Source organism: Macadamia integrifolia, chromosome 7 (assembly GCF_013358625.1).
Source record: "Macadamia integrifolia cultivar HAES 741 chromosome 7, SCU_Mint_v3, whole genome shotgun sequence".
In the NCBI taxonomy this organism is placed as follows: Eukaryota; Viridiplantae; Streptophyta; class Magnoliopsida; order Proteales; family Proteaceae; genus Macadamia; species Macadamia integrifolia.
The window spans coordinates 35,590,118-35,604,775 of NC_056563.1; the positions used below are offsets into that span (position 1 = coordinate 35,590,118).

Genomic DNA, 14,658 nt, shown 5'->3' on the forward strand with positions numbered 1-14,658 from the left:
TATTGCTATATATTCTGATAATATTAGGAAGAAGATGATCTGGGTAGTAGTAATTGATGACTATAAATAGCTGAACTAATTCATTGTAAACCAACTTGATAACTCTTTGAATTGTCAATGCAAATCTCTCTCTCTCTCTTCTCTCTCTCTCTCTCTCTCTCTCTCACAGTGGGTTGTGCTTCACGATCTCTTCTACTGCAACTATCGAACTTGAAAAGATGTTAAAAGAAAATGGTAGGACAAAGTCGTGCCACTACTGATCATTCTCCTTAAGATTGTAGATGCCCCTTACTCACTTACTGGGCCACAGTCTGGACAAACTCAGGTTGTGCTCAATCAACTAGGACAAGAGTATGAGAACATTTTCTCAAAACAGTATAAAATGGAGGAAAAACACAGAGTATGTGAGAATGAGAGAAAGTTTAGAACACTTAAAGAATGATTATCTAAAAGTGCTCAAAGGCCGAGGTCTAAAAGCAAACCGCTTACGTCGGAAAAAGGAAAACAATATACATGTTCGATCCGATAAACAATAATAAAACTTGCATAAAAAACAGACATTCAGTATTTCTTCCTCGGAAACATTCCTTTATAGTTCCCATTATACAATATATACTTCACTCTACTCTCTTCTATAAGCGATGTGAGACTAAAAGTTTTCAATTCATTCACTTAACTTGAAGCAATTTTAAGAAAATCATGAGCTCATCAAACCTTGTGGAAGATACACAACCAAAAAGATCTTTGGAAAATAAAAATAATTATGTTGTCTTTTTCCTTTTTGCATGTAAAGACAATATTGAAATCTGTGCTGATGTATGATGTTTTGTATTCCGTCGTAGTTTAATCCAAGGAGTACAAGTGCAGGGGAGTTTTGTACTTTTCGGATTAAGGTTTTTTGCTATATATTTGTAGTGAGGTTAACTTTCTCTATAAGAAATTTTGAGAGGTGTGAGGACGAGCATTATAACCCTATTCTCCATTGATAGTGAAGCAGAATCTCATCTCACCCAGGATATAGACAATCTTACCAAACCTCGTAAACCTGTGTGCATTATTTTTTATTATTTTTTCATTACCTTTTACATCGCTTTTAGGATTGTATTTCTACAACCTGCAAGTCTTTTCAATGGATCTTCACCATCATCATCAATTAACAGTCCATTTTAAATTCCCAACATGGATGATGATGAACAGCCTGTAAGATTTGGCTCTGCATGGATGATACTGTTCATCTCCACGACCCTGTTGGATTTATTCTTTATTGTTGCTGTATTTCTACCTGGATGATATTATTCATCTTCAAAACCCTGTTTGATTCATTTCTCTGTTTCTATATTGCTGCATGGATGATATTAATCATCCTTAGTACAATCTTTGAACTTTGTCTCTCTCTCTCTCTCTCTCTCTCTCTCTCTCTATCTCTCTAAAAGGATTTGAGTCTAGGTGTGAAAGAAATTGTGTCAAGATAGTAGGTGTGAGAGAGAGAGAGAGAATAATTGAGACTGTTCCTTTGTTTCCTCATATATGGTTTGAAATAATAAATAATGTACACAGGCGGGGTCGGGGGTGAGAGAAAAGCAGATCAGCCAAAAAGTGTTGGGAGGTGGACTGTAGTGTGGGGCAGGCATGTTGTGCTCAGATGTATTTGAGCTTTATTGTTCTCTTCTCATTCCAGGAAATTTCTGTGGATGGACGGACGCGGTTGCTCGATTGCGACCTAGTATCATCGTGGCTTCAGTCGAAAAATAGCCTCTCCGTAAAGTAGGGTAGAGTTGTTCACAATAACATTATGATAGCAGGGGTAGAGTTGTTCACAATAACATTATGATTTTTTCCGCTAGTGTCTGCCTCATGTAAGAGGTACATCCGTTTTTGCCAGACATATCTTCAACCAACTCCAAAAACTGATATGAATACATATCGGTTGTATAAGACATTAGTAATTTTTTTTTACCATTTCACCTTCTGTCCATATTATACCGCCAACTCGGTATTGATCATATATGGGTATTGAAATCGATATCTATCAGCTGATACTACAGATCTAAAACCGATTCATAAAACCCAATGCAACACGAGGAGGAGGAAGTACTAAGGTATGGATTTATGTGTTAATTTGGAAGGGTTGAGAAGAGGCCTAGGCCTTGAAGACCGAAGGCCTATTTTTTCTATAAATTTATAGCAAAAGTTCATTCTCTGTAATCTGAGAGAGGTATGAGGATGAACGACTGTAACCATATTTTCCATTGATAGTGAAACAAAGCTTATATCATTATAGATGTAGACAATCTTGTCAAACCACATGAATCCTTTTACTTTGTGCCTATTTATGATTTCTCTCCTCTCTGCGTCGTTTTTAGGTTCTTGTTTCCTACACAAGAAAGGAGCAATTAATAGTGTCTATGTAGATCACTTTAATGTGTAAATGGTTGAGGCATTGCCCGTATGCATGCTGCACGCCCCACTCGGCATGCTGCATGCTTCATGGCACACTCTATGAATAACAAGGACGACGGCGACAGGACAATGATAAATTGTGGTGGTGGTGGTTGTGGTACCATTGTACCATGCAATGCAACTTGTGGAACATATCTTCTACGTACCCAGTCCCCCACATGGTTGGCCAAGCCCCAACCTCCCCTTCCCTATCCACGTGGCTGCCCACCATGTTATGATTTGAGGAATCGGAATCAGAATCGGATGAGGTGAATGGCTCATTTCCTATCGATTCCACAAACTTTCTTCCTAGGTTTATATTTGATCTTCATTTTCTGGCCAAGGGTTTATATCGATTCGATTTTGATTAAATGGTTCAGCTTCGTTTTATAATGGAATAACTATAAATCAAAATCAAATTTGGTTTCAATTTGGTTATCAGGTTTGAATTCAGCTTCTATTTAAATCCGATTCCATAAGTTCAAAAATAGCATTGAGAGTGATGAAGTTTACAAAATCATTAAAAAAGAACAACTCCTGTTACCGTAGGGCATGGGAGGGATAAGTGTACACAGCCTTACCCCTGCTTCGTAAAAGAGATTGTTTCCAAAATCATGGAACATTGAAAATAGTGAGTCATCTATTTTATTTTTCTTGGTGGTGAAGCCCAGTCCCATTATAATCCAAGCTCCACTTCCCAAAGTGGACTTCATATCAATAAACAAAAGGATCAATCGGATCCGAAGCTACGTGCCTATGTTAATTATAAGGAGGTTGAAGGGAAAATCATCAAAGAGGATCCCAATCCAGATCAGTCTTTGTTCTCCTCTGTTCCGCCCACTTAATAAGGCTTTGCAACTATGTTCTACAATTATGTACTTCAGGTAGATATGATTCCATGATATGAATTGTTGACTCCAAAACCCAACCTCAAAATGTTTTAAACATCTATCAGATGCAGTTCCAGTTTCCAATGGAAACACTTTACATGCAAGATGAGTAACTGTACATTGACCAAATGTGACCTGTATCAGTGGCTGATAATCATCTCCTCCTCTCTCTGCTGCATAAAATCTTTCTCATTCAGCCCAAACTATGGATCAGGTCAACCTTTCCTTTTTTTCAACTTCCCCTTCCAAAAACATGGATAGCGGGTCCAGAAACCCATTCAATTTCTAATCTATAAAGCCTCCGCCTCCATGTTTAACAACCTATTAATTTGGTTATGAATTCACTGCTGATGTTTAAAGGCCAAAAAACTAGTACCCGTTCTTTGTTTTGGATGAAAAGAACCGGCTAAAACCCCGTGAATTCTTCTCAGGAGTTTGGGCTGAAGAGGAAGTAGAAGAGCCTGATCTTGTAGTCCTGTGTCTGGGGCGACTTGAACTGACTGGGGATCTCGAGAGCATGTTTGCTTCAGTGTCTGATGCACTAATGGGAGAATTGAATGCATCTGAGGGGGACTCACAACTCACTCTCCTAACATTAGAAGAAGCAGCACTTTCCATCTCAGCCTGATCAGAGTTTTGAGATCCGTGGATGCTTTCTGGGTTCATGTCACGAGGACTTGGCTCATCGATCATAAAACTTTCACCCATTTGACGCATCTCATTGTGTGGAAAACCCGTGAGCTCTGTTTGAGGACGCAGAGCTTTCAACTGCCTACTGAGAAGGAAAATGGTCTCCTGACACTCTGAGAGCTTCTCTGTAGCAGCTGCTATCTCTCTCTTCTGTAACAAAAGCAATTTAACACATTTGCAGAAGTTTTGATCAGTCTCCCTGGTGACTTAACCTAAATACTAAAACAATGACAATGTATAAATGGGACATGCGAGAGAGATCAGATATGTTTGTTTTTAATCCCCTTTCTAATCAGAGATCCTAGCCATAAATCACAAGCTCAAAATAGAAAAATCCATGCACATACAGTGCAATGCAGAGAAAATATACAACTTTCCAACATCATCTTCAAACTAATAACACAAAAAATGAACTGCATTGAAGGAATTGCTATGAAAAATAAGACCAAAAAAACCCTTTCATGGAGAAAGAGAACCTGACATTATTCGACTCTCGAAAGGGAGGGTGAATAGAAACCAAAGATGATCGTTCAACGACAAAACATAAGAAACAAATATTACAAGCAAGTGGGTTATGTTAGAAGTAGTTGGAGGGTATTGTGGAGTAGCAAACATTGTCTATGTTTCTATAGACACCAGTCACTGCTATTAATATTAATGAACAGTGAAGAATTTAATCATTTTCCGTTCACTATTGAAATTATCATGTTGCAAGTGAAGATGGCACCACTGCTTCCTATAGATACAATGAACCAAGTTTTGGAAATTTAAAATCTAATGTATGACATGCAGACAGCTATCTCCATCTAGTGAGTGAAAAATCACTCATCGTTTTAGAGAAACTAACCCGGTGGCAGACTTCTTAACAAAATCTGCGGCAAAAAAGAGATCTTCAATGATTGTCTTGCCTTCTCATATGCATGACGGCCTTCGGTTTGATGCGCAAAGGAGACCGAAATTTTGTATCTCAAAGGATTGAATTTTGTTTGTTAGGCGGATTCCCCTGCTGATAGCAATGCAGAAGGTGGAGGGGATCTGTCTAATTTCTTTCTGTGTTTTTGGCTTGTTTTGCCTTTTTCTTTTTTTCTTTTTTTAATACAAATATTTTAGCAAAAAAGAATATAAGTTGATTTTTAAGAGTTTTGGTGTTGTTGAGTAGTGCATATGGGATTGGTATCCCATATCTGATTTCTTCTCATATCTTTTGTTCTCTTCTTCCTGCCAAGAAAGATCGATCTCATCCCTTTTCCCTTCCCTTCCATCAATCTGGTTTCTTCCCTTAACAACGCAGTTACTCCCTTTGTCTCAGATCTGATCATAGATTTGATCATTGGGCCTATTTGCATCTGAGATCCATAATCTGGAAGATTGCATCATGATTTCCAATTACTAATAGTAAGGAAAGAAGAAGTTGATCCATAAAAGGTATATTTTTGTTCCACCCATGGATTGCAATTCCTATTCTTTTTCTGGTATATACCGTATGTTCTACAATCTTGGATGTGCTTAAGCCTCAGAAACTCTGATCTTCAGAGTATAGACAAGTTAAACAACCTTGAATGCTCGTGAACTAGTCTATCATCTGGAAACTACATGTAGTCTACAAGTACACTCTGCTGTTTTGATAAAAGCGAAGGAATAAAAACCATGCAGCATTAGGTATATCCTCAAATAACACATGAAGAAAGTTGAAATCAATTTACTGTATGGATATAGACCAATAAAAGATTCTTGGGATTCAAATCCTCAAGACTGTCAATTTGCAACAGTGTACAGGATGGAAAAAAATAGGATGCAATTGTCTCATCCTTTTTTTCAATGAAGGTGGGAATTTTCTTTACATCTCCATGTATATATATTTTAAAAAATAAAATAAAAAAAAGGTCCATAATATTGCTCAAATCATGAACCTTAACCAATTTGGTAATCTATAACTTCCTAGTAAACATTAATGCGAAGTAACTTTAGAATGCAAAGAAGCAAGTCTTCATGCGGTACACAAAAGATTTTGGGCTAGTTACATCAGGAGTATAGTGAATAAGTGATAGTCTATTGTATTTTCAAAATCTTCAGAAGAATTTTTTAACCAAATCTGAAGATGATGTCTTTTGATCTCATATAACAAACAGTCAAACTTAACCAAATCTTGCCTACTTAAGTTTATGAAGCAAGTGCAACTGCAGAAACATAAATAGTGTGGAGGTAAAGCAGGAAATACAAAAGAGAAGGATTCACAAAGGTAAGTTCAAACCTTTGTTAGTTAAAACGGGAACGGCAAAAAAATGATGTTCGGTACGGGCGTGTTTTAAACGGATCAAAACGTGAATGGGACGGTCAAAAATGGCAAAAAATCGAAAATGGATGGTACGCATTTTAAACGTTTAAATTTAAACAATACGGCACCAAAAAAAGGCAATATACATGCATAAATTGGTAAATAATAACCTAAATACCAGCATAACAGCGGGGGGGGGGGGGGGAGAGAGAGAGAGAGAGAGAGAGAGAGACACCCCTAACCTAAGTCTTTTGCTTGACGTTGGGAGAGAAGACGAGAGTCACGAGACCGAGTGAGCGGACAGCAGAGTAGCGGACTGGAGTCGAGTGACTTTAGGAAGAAGGGGGAGACTGGGAGATGGCCAGGGACTCATGGGCTTAGGTTAGGGTGAAAGGTGGGATTTCCAGTTTTCCCTTCTTTCTTTTCTTTTCTTTTCTTCCATGTCCCTTTTTTTAAGCTTAAAAAAAACGCTAAAAAAACGGATTCGCGTTTTAAAAGCGTTTAGAACTTCAAGAGCTGCCGTTCCCCTTTTTTCCCGGCTTACTCTGGGCAGTTCAGAATTCAGCATTTTACACGGAAAAAAAATGGTATGGCGTTTAAACTACCTGAATTCAAATCTTGAAAGAATATACAATTTCCTTACCCCCCACCCAAAAGGAAAAAAAAAAAAAAAAACAGAGAGAGAGAAGGAATGATTTGAACAAGTACATCAACCATAAATTTGTAGCAATTCCCAACCAGGTTTATGAAGATATTGAAATAACAATATCTGTATTGAGAGTACTCATGAATTTCTGCTCTTTACTGCAAGAAATTCCAAGTTTTTGGAGTATAGGATAGTATATGCTTGATACCTGTTTGGTCTTTGTGTATATATCAGCAGCAGAAGATGATAAACACTTTGAACAGCTTTCACTCCTTATGAAAAAACAAAAACAAAAATAAAATGGAAAAGGACAGTGAGATTAGAGATAAAACAGCAAGTCAAATAAGCACCAAAGTAAGACAATGACTAAAAGGAAAGAATGACTAAAATAAGTTCTAGTAGTCTGACATGATCAATTTTAAAATGCCACTGTTTCTTAGGTCTTTAAAGAGCTAAAGAAATGCCCCCAATATTTACTGAAGACTAATGCTATATTTCCACCTGGCCAATGTTTGCAGACTTAATGCAAACATAACAGATCAACCTTTAACCAGATGAAAAACCGGAAAATAAAAAAATGAGTAAGCAAGTACAACCTCAGCCAGGATTTTGTGAATTCTGATCAAATTAAAAATGTCAAACTCACCAAGTCTAATTGTATTAAAGACTATTCAACAGGGCCAACTCAAAATGGCAGAAGACAAGTCATGTTGATTAGCATAAGTGACTAAATCTTGACAACAAGAGACAGTTCAATGCTGACCTTTTTATTTGTACTTGAAGATCATTGCATTTCTTCAGAGCATTTTGATGATTCCTCTTTTCTTCCTGAAGTTCATTATCTAAAGCCTCAGCTTTTGCATGCAGAAGGTTGAGTTCGGCTTCCAACTCCTGCGCATGAGTTTCAAGTAACTTGTAGGATTCCGCCATACATTTCAGCTGTGTCTCTGCTAAGCTGTTCGATTTTTGAGAAGATGCCAATTGCGCTTTAAGCTCTGCCAGAAGTTGCTCTGTTTCCTGTAACTGAGATCTTGTATTTTCCACCTCTTCGGTGCACCTAGTTAAATCCATTTCTATGTTATGTTTGTCTGATTTCAGTTGTTCCAGTTCCTCCAGTGAGCATTTGCAAGGCTTAGAATTCAATTCAAAGCCTGGAATGGGACTTCCTTCCTGAAGAACTTCGGGATCAGATATAGAGTGAGAAATGTGGGCACAACCATTGGGAAATCTCTCTCTCACTGGGTCATTGAGGAAGACCTTATTTTCTGGTAATGCCACTTTATCAATGCAATCAGACATGCTGGTTTCTCCTTCATTTCCCTTATACCCCTGGACACTGAAGCTGACTTCACCAGCTTTGGCCATAACACGAGAAAGGTCAAGAACAAAGTCAACCAAACTCATTTTTGTGCAAAGAATTTTTCTGAAAGAGGCAGAGAACTCTTCAATCTTTATATACAACCCATGTCCATCAGGAGACCTGTCCTGCACTGACATAGCTTCCTTGCCCAGTGACACCACAAAATCATGAATCTGAGAAATAGCAGCAGCCAATTCCTGGTCTATGATATGCCCATTATCTTCACAATTATCATTGACTTTGGCCAAAGGAAACCCACTCACCATGGGTTCCCCAATATCTTCTTGAGGAGATGCCAGTTGATCGGAAGTAGAATCAGCAGAGTGAGTTTTCTTGACAGTAGAACTTACAGAGTTCTGAGGCATAGAATCTTGTAAACCCAGCACAACTTGTTTAATGTCCTTCAAAATCTTCTCCACATTTGCATCCTTAGCTTGAGATTCAAATACCAATGAAATTCTTGATCTGAGCTTTGACAATGTGACTTGGTCTATGTTACATTCAAGTTCCATTGCTGAGTGCTCCACATTAGAGGAAACCTGATTCACTGGTGAGTCCAAGCCAGCCTGCTGTTCAAAGCAGAGATCTGCACATTTTGCAACATCAGCCAAAGCTCTATGCTCCACATTTTTAGTAACCTTATCAGTTAAACCATCTGAGGTGGAGATGGGAGTATTTGGTTCAGGTGATAAACATGCCAATCTTTCCATCTCCAGGAAGTCATCCATAAGTTCCAAGTGATTATCAGCCTTGATAATCTTCTCAACGTCACTTTCCTTCTTGAATTGATCTGAAATCAAAACTGTAGCCCAGGACTCTGCACAGCTTCCATCCTCATCAATCCCATCTTCAGACATGGAAGTCAAACTTGGGGGATTGCTCGCATTTTGGCTTGAAGTACCTTCAACAGGAATATCAGTAGTTATTTTTGGAGAACCTTTTTGTTGATTCAGTGCCTGCATCTGTGCTTCCAGGCTTCGAAGCCTACTAGCTGTTTTAGCACACATGTTTCTAGAAGCTTGAACTTCACTGTTTCGCTTTGCCAAAGCCTCTTTCAGCATCTTTGTTTCTTCTTCCATCGCCACCAAACGTGCGGTGAGAAGCTCAGCCTCTTTATGGCACTGCTGAATATCGTCAAGAGAAAATTCAGGCAGTGGAGACAAATGTGAGCTAGGCCTAGGACTCCGAACAGGAGACCTCCGTGGTCGAATTTCTCCATAATCCCGGCCTAGGTTCTCAACTTCTTGCTTCATTTGGGCCAATGCAGCAGGCCCAGGCAATTTTTTCCTAACAAGGCCACGTAACCTCTGGCACTCTGCTTCTAACTTGGCTATCTTCTTAACACCCTCTAAATGCTGTTTGTTGGCCACTTCAGCAGACCTAATGCTCATGTTCTTCTCTTCATTCCGGATTTCAAGTTCTTTTGATATTATATGGAGCTCATATTTAAGTGAGCTTATCTCTTTTTCACAAGATTGAATATTGGTCTTTAAAAGTTCAATGTCTGCCTCAGCTCGTGATTTTTCTTCCCTGATCTTCATCAACATGTTGGAATGTTCTTGCAACGACCTAGAAAGTGCAGCATTTTCAGCAGAAGATCTAAGGAGCTCTTGCTCTAAATCATCCATTTTGGCCTCAAAATCAAGCTTGACCTTGTCCCATTGCTTGGTTTTGGTCAGAACAACTTCATGCAACTTTAGTTCATGCTCTTCCTTCAAATTCCGTATTTGTCTCATGCACTCTTTGAGAGCACCATCCAGATGGGATGCTTGATCTTCAGCAGTAAGCTTCAGAAGTGTCACAGATTCGAGTTGATGTTTCAAAGCTGAAGCTTCTGCTTCAGCCTTTTCCCAGCCTGGAATAGACAGTTAGTCTCAGTAGTCATCTTTGATAAAGAGATATAACAGGTAAGGAAAGGGTAAAGGGGCTAAGAATTTTATGGATATCCAACTAGATAAGATATACCATAGCACCCGAAATGATAAAAAAAAGCATTAACTTGCATATATTGTTGGCAGTCTGGACAAAAGAAAAAGGATGTACCTGAAACAGCTTCTTCAGCAACTTTTGCATGCTGCTTGACCAGATTATCCTTAGTAGTCATCTCTGACTCTGCAGAGGTCAGCTTTTCGTTTAATTTCATGACTTTATCCTCTGATAACTTAACCTGATCCTCCAAAACCTTAACTTGTTCCTCCAATCCAGTGAATTGGGTATACGACTCCACAGATATTTGAACATAGTTTACTTTCTTTGAAATTTCCTGGTCATAAATGAAGCATATCACAGAGAACGCAAACCAAAAGCATAAGCTGATCAGCTAACAGGATATCAACAATTTTTTTCGTTAATTCTCGAAAGGTGAAAAAATGAAATGTGAACTCTTTTTCTCTCCTCACAAAAATAAAAAATAAAACTTTCCACATGTGGCCTCTCTAAAATGAAAATATTAAAATCCAAGTATCGTTCCACATCAATTACCCAAGGGAAATTCATAATTCCAAGTCATTTCCTAGATAGTCAAGTCAATGTAATTATTTCGTTCTTTTTTTTTTTTTTAATCATCATTGTACCTGGCCTAAAACATAAGAATAGCAGTACAATATTTTATGCACAAAATATATGTAAGAAAATTAACATGAATCTGTATTGAAATGGCTTCTCAAACGATCCACCAGTTTGGGATACGTGGACATATGATGTGGCAATTCCGACTATTGGATAGAGAATGCGTGATCCGGATTAGCCACATGTTTCAGAGCCTAATTCAATTATCAGATACCCTCCCGTGTATTTGCACGCATCCCATGTATGTTTATGTATGCCTATGGTACCCTGACCAAAACTGTGCACTCCCCCATAGTCCTGGATTTTCAAAGTTATATTCGCCACTTAGAAAACTCCAATTGGGCAGAAAACTTGACATGTGAGCAGGGGACCTATGGTTTTATCTATCCACAAAATTTGGGCCCCAACTGATCTACCACATGGCGGTTTTTTAGGTCTATTTAGGTAACTCTTCCTAAGTGAACCATGTAGGAAACCTTTACCCACAAGGTTTTCAATATTTTGCAAAAAATCAAGAGTAAAATTACTACATTAGCAAATCTTATTTTACTCCATTAGCAAGTCTTACAAAAAAACTGACCTCTAAAATTTACAAACTATTTCGTGGACCATAACCCAAACAAATCACTTCCACTTATTAGCAAACATATTTAATCTATTAAGTGATTTCTCGCAACCATGTTATGATATGTACCCCTCAAAACTTAAGATCAACAAGAGTGCAGTTAAAGAGCCCAGCATGCATAACGAAACAACAGTGGATTATGGTAAAATGCACAAAACATACAAAGTGCTTTTAACTACAGGTCATTGGATAGCCTACAAGGGACCGAAGAATATAGAGAAGATTTCGTCAGCAATATTTTAATAAAGGAAAATGTTTCTACTCACATATCAAGATATTTAAAAAAAAAGAAAAGAAATAAGACTATAATATTTAACAGACCTGATCACCCTGTGATCCAGCTGAAACAAAGGAAGCACCAGCATAATCTGATGAAGAAAGTATTTTCTCAATTGCTTTGTCAGAAGATTTTTTCTTCCATGGCCAACTACGGCGGTCCATCTTAAACTATCTAGCCTGCACGCAGATCAGTTGGAAAAAAAATTATAGAGGCACAAGGAGGAAACAGAGTCGTGACTAAGGATAACCAAACAATAAAAAGCTATACTAGCTGCTGAAATAAGAGACAACTTTCTGTAATATCTATCCCATGAAATCCCTTAATTATATATGCGGCACAGCTACATTGAGAAAGTGCATGAGAACCAACAGTTACGGAATACATTGAACAAGTTAACCTATGAATATTACAGACTGAGCTATGGTTAGAGTGGGAACATCTTTCTTAATTTACTCCAACCGGACATGAATACTATCATTTATACTTGATCTTTTTTATATGTATTCACAGGGAAATGCTATCGTAGAAAAGTAAAATCAAAATCAGACATTCTGTTAACCCAACCCCTCCCCGCCAAGGGAAAACAATTCCATAAGATCCAGCTAACTTCTAAGTTGTGGAAATTTGTGGGGCTCAACTTGGCTGGATTCAACATGTGTATTCATCAAGCAAAAAATTAACCGGAAAATTGCTTCCCCTATAAAAGAGACGATCAAGTATGAGCATCAGGCGCGCAATGCAAAATGGAGATAAACATAAGGCATCCTAATCTCTAGACTCCTCACATCTAATAACTGGAAAATCCACGTCAGTATATCCAGTTCCCTCCCACAAAAAGCTCCAAGGAAAAAAAGAGAAAACCACAAGTGGACAGGCAATGTCATGCATTGTGAGATAATTCTGTCACGGAAATCTTAAGGACCGTATTCAGATTGTCAATTTATGCACCGAGATACATGAAATAGATGTTCATGAATGCCAATGGAAAACGAATATCCAATCCAGGACAGCGAACTTCAAAGATTTTATCAGCGAACAAGCATTATCTCCCAGTATCTCATTTTGAAATCAGATCCCTCAACCCAATTCAGACAGCCAAAAATACACATAATAGATACAAAAAGATCAATAAAATTGTGTAACTAATCCACCCGGGGCCGGTAGAATGGAAAAAAAATATAGAAATGAAAATAAAAGAAGGATGGAAGAATGTACGTTCTTTACTGAAGACAGTTCCTTTGATTATCTTTGAAGGAAGAATTTATGTTCGAACAGGGAATTTTCCTAAATCGGAACTTGCATAAAAATTCTCGGAGAAGCAGAGCCACTGTAGACAACAGTGACAGTGAGAACAGTAAGAAAAAACATTTAATCCAGTGAACAGCAACCGATTAAACTCCGGTCTTCAGTGCGAAATTGAAAAGAAGAAAAAAAAATAAAAAATTACTCCACGACTTTACTTTTCTTACCGCATTAACGGCAAACCTTCTCCTCCATTCACCGGAACGAAGTTGTAGCAATCCAAAACATAATACAGTCCACCGGAAATGCTTAAAAAAGGTATCCAACACCAGTAACTTAGAAGCTCAGCGGAAAAAAATCAAAAAAATCATCAAACATACAATCAAAGAACAAAAGGTTTCCAAATTTTTCAGACCAAAAATCGCCGGAATCACTGACAAAGCAGAAAAATCTCAAAAAAAAAAAATGCAGACACATAAATCAAGGAAAACGCAATTCAAGGAGAAGTAAAGAGTAAAGAATCATCCATACCTTAAAGCTAAAAGAGATAAGGAAAGTAACAGAGTGGATCTGTAGAACAAAAGAAGTGGATTCTCAGGTTTGCATTGGAAGAAAAACTCTCGGATACTCAACCATTAATGGAGCAAAGCAATTGAGGGTATTTCTTTTCTTTCTGTATTTTCTCTCTCTCTTGTCGGTTGTCTTCTTCATCAGTTGCAGAGAGAGAGAGAGAGAGAGAGAGAGAGAGAGAGAGAGAGAGAGAGAATGATGGAAGGAGGGAAAGGAGGAGGAAGTGTGGGAGTGAAAGATGTGGAAGTGGTGGGCGTTGGGTGGGCAAAAAATTATACTCGTTAGGTGTCACTTAAAAGGCAAAGACGTTGGGAAATTTCCAAAACTATTTTTTCTCTATTTAATTTAAATAATTTTTATAATAAATATGAAGACAGAATCGTTCAAAACAATTGACAAATGTACAAAGAGGTCCCCACACAGAATGCCCTAGTCGTCTTTGTTAGACTGCCAGCTGTTACTTACTTCTGAGCTGTATCCTACATTCTACTGTCTCTGTGGTCTGTCTGCACGAGGGGTGTCGTATGGTAGTATCGTACACCAACCGGTACCGGTGCGTATAGAATGAGGAGATTCCCCACCTCATCTCTATCGGTGAGTCGCTTTCAACGTGGGCCGTTAATTTAATTGACTTCTTTCATTATTAGACATTATCTTGAAAAGCAATAGTTTGGTTGGACCTTAAGATGGTGAGCCCCTGGGATGGGATGGCAAGATCTTGTTGTTTACAGATTTTCTCACCCTTGAACGGTCCTGATCTATGAAGCGTGTGCTATTGTTGTCTGACATAATTAGTTTGTAATTTTTTATGGAAACATTCTCCTTCATAATTAATGAATGTGATTATCTGATTATTGGACCGGGATGATCAGATTGTGGTCCAGCCGTTTGGACCATCTACCCATATGTGATTGGCCCTTGGTTTGAATTCACTATTCTCTCCTTACTAGAAAAAACTAACGTTGTGTTTGGTAACGTTTCTATTATAGAAATGACATTTTGTGTTAAAAACATAAATTTCAGTTTATGTATCAAAATATCTTATTCTTCTTCTTCTTCTTCTTCTTTTTTAA

The 14,658-nt window shown here is 38.0% G+C and overlaps 1 protein-coding gene across 5 annotated transcripts; it reads right to left on the reverse strand.

Annotated features, from left to right (window-relative positions):
* Window positions 1–3,330: 3,330 nt before the first annotated feature.
* LOC122084489 (filament-like plant protein 4) lies at window positions 3,331–13,838 on the reverse strand. Of its 5 annotated transcripts, XM_042652768.1 has the most exons (8): window positions 13,547–13,836; window positions 13,243–13,323; window positions 12,989–13,100; window positions 11,815–11,949; window positions 10,344–10,563; window positions 7,704–10,155; window positions 7,149–7,212; window positions 3,331–4,169 (listed from the first exon to the last, which is right to left on the reverse strand). In XM_042652768.1, the coding sequence occupies exons 4-8, from the start codon at window positions 11,932–11,934 to the stop codon at window positions 3,699–3,701; spliced, it is 3,327 nt and encodes a 1,108-aa protein (XP_042508702.1). In that variant the 5' UTR covers window positions 11,935–11,949; window positions 12,989–13,100; window positions 13,243–13,323; window positions 13,547–13,836; the 3' UTR covers window positions 3,331–3,698. The 5 variants fall into 5 exon arrangements, with proteins under 5 accessions (XP_042508702.1, XP_042508701.1, XP_042508703.1 ...); XM_042652767.1 differs by lacking the exon at window positions 12,989–13,100; XM_042652769.1 differs by lacking the exons at window positions 12,989–13,100; window positions 13,243–13,323 and having other exon boundaries at window positions 3,331–4,166.
* Between the last annotated feature and the right edge of the window lie 820 nt (window positions 13,839–14,658).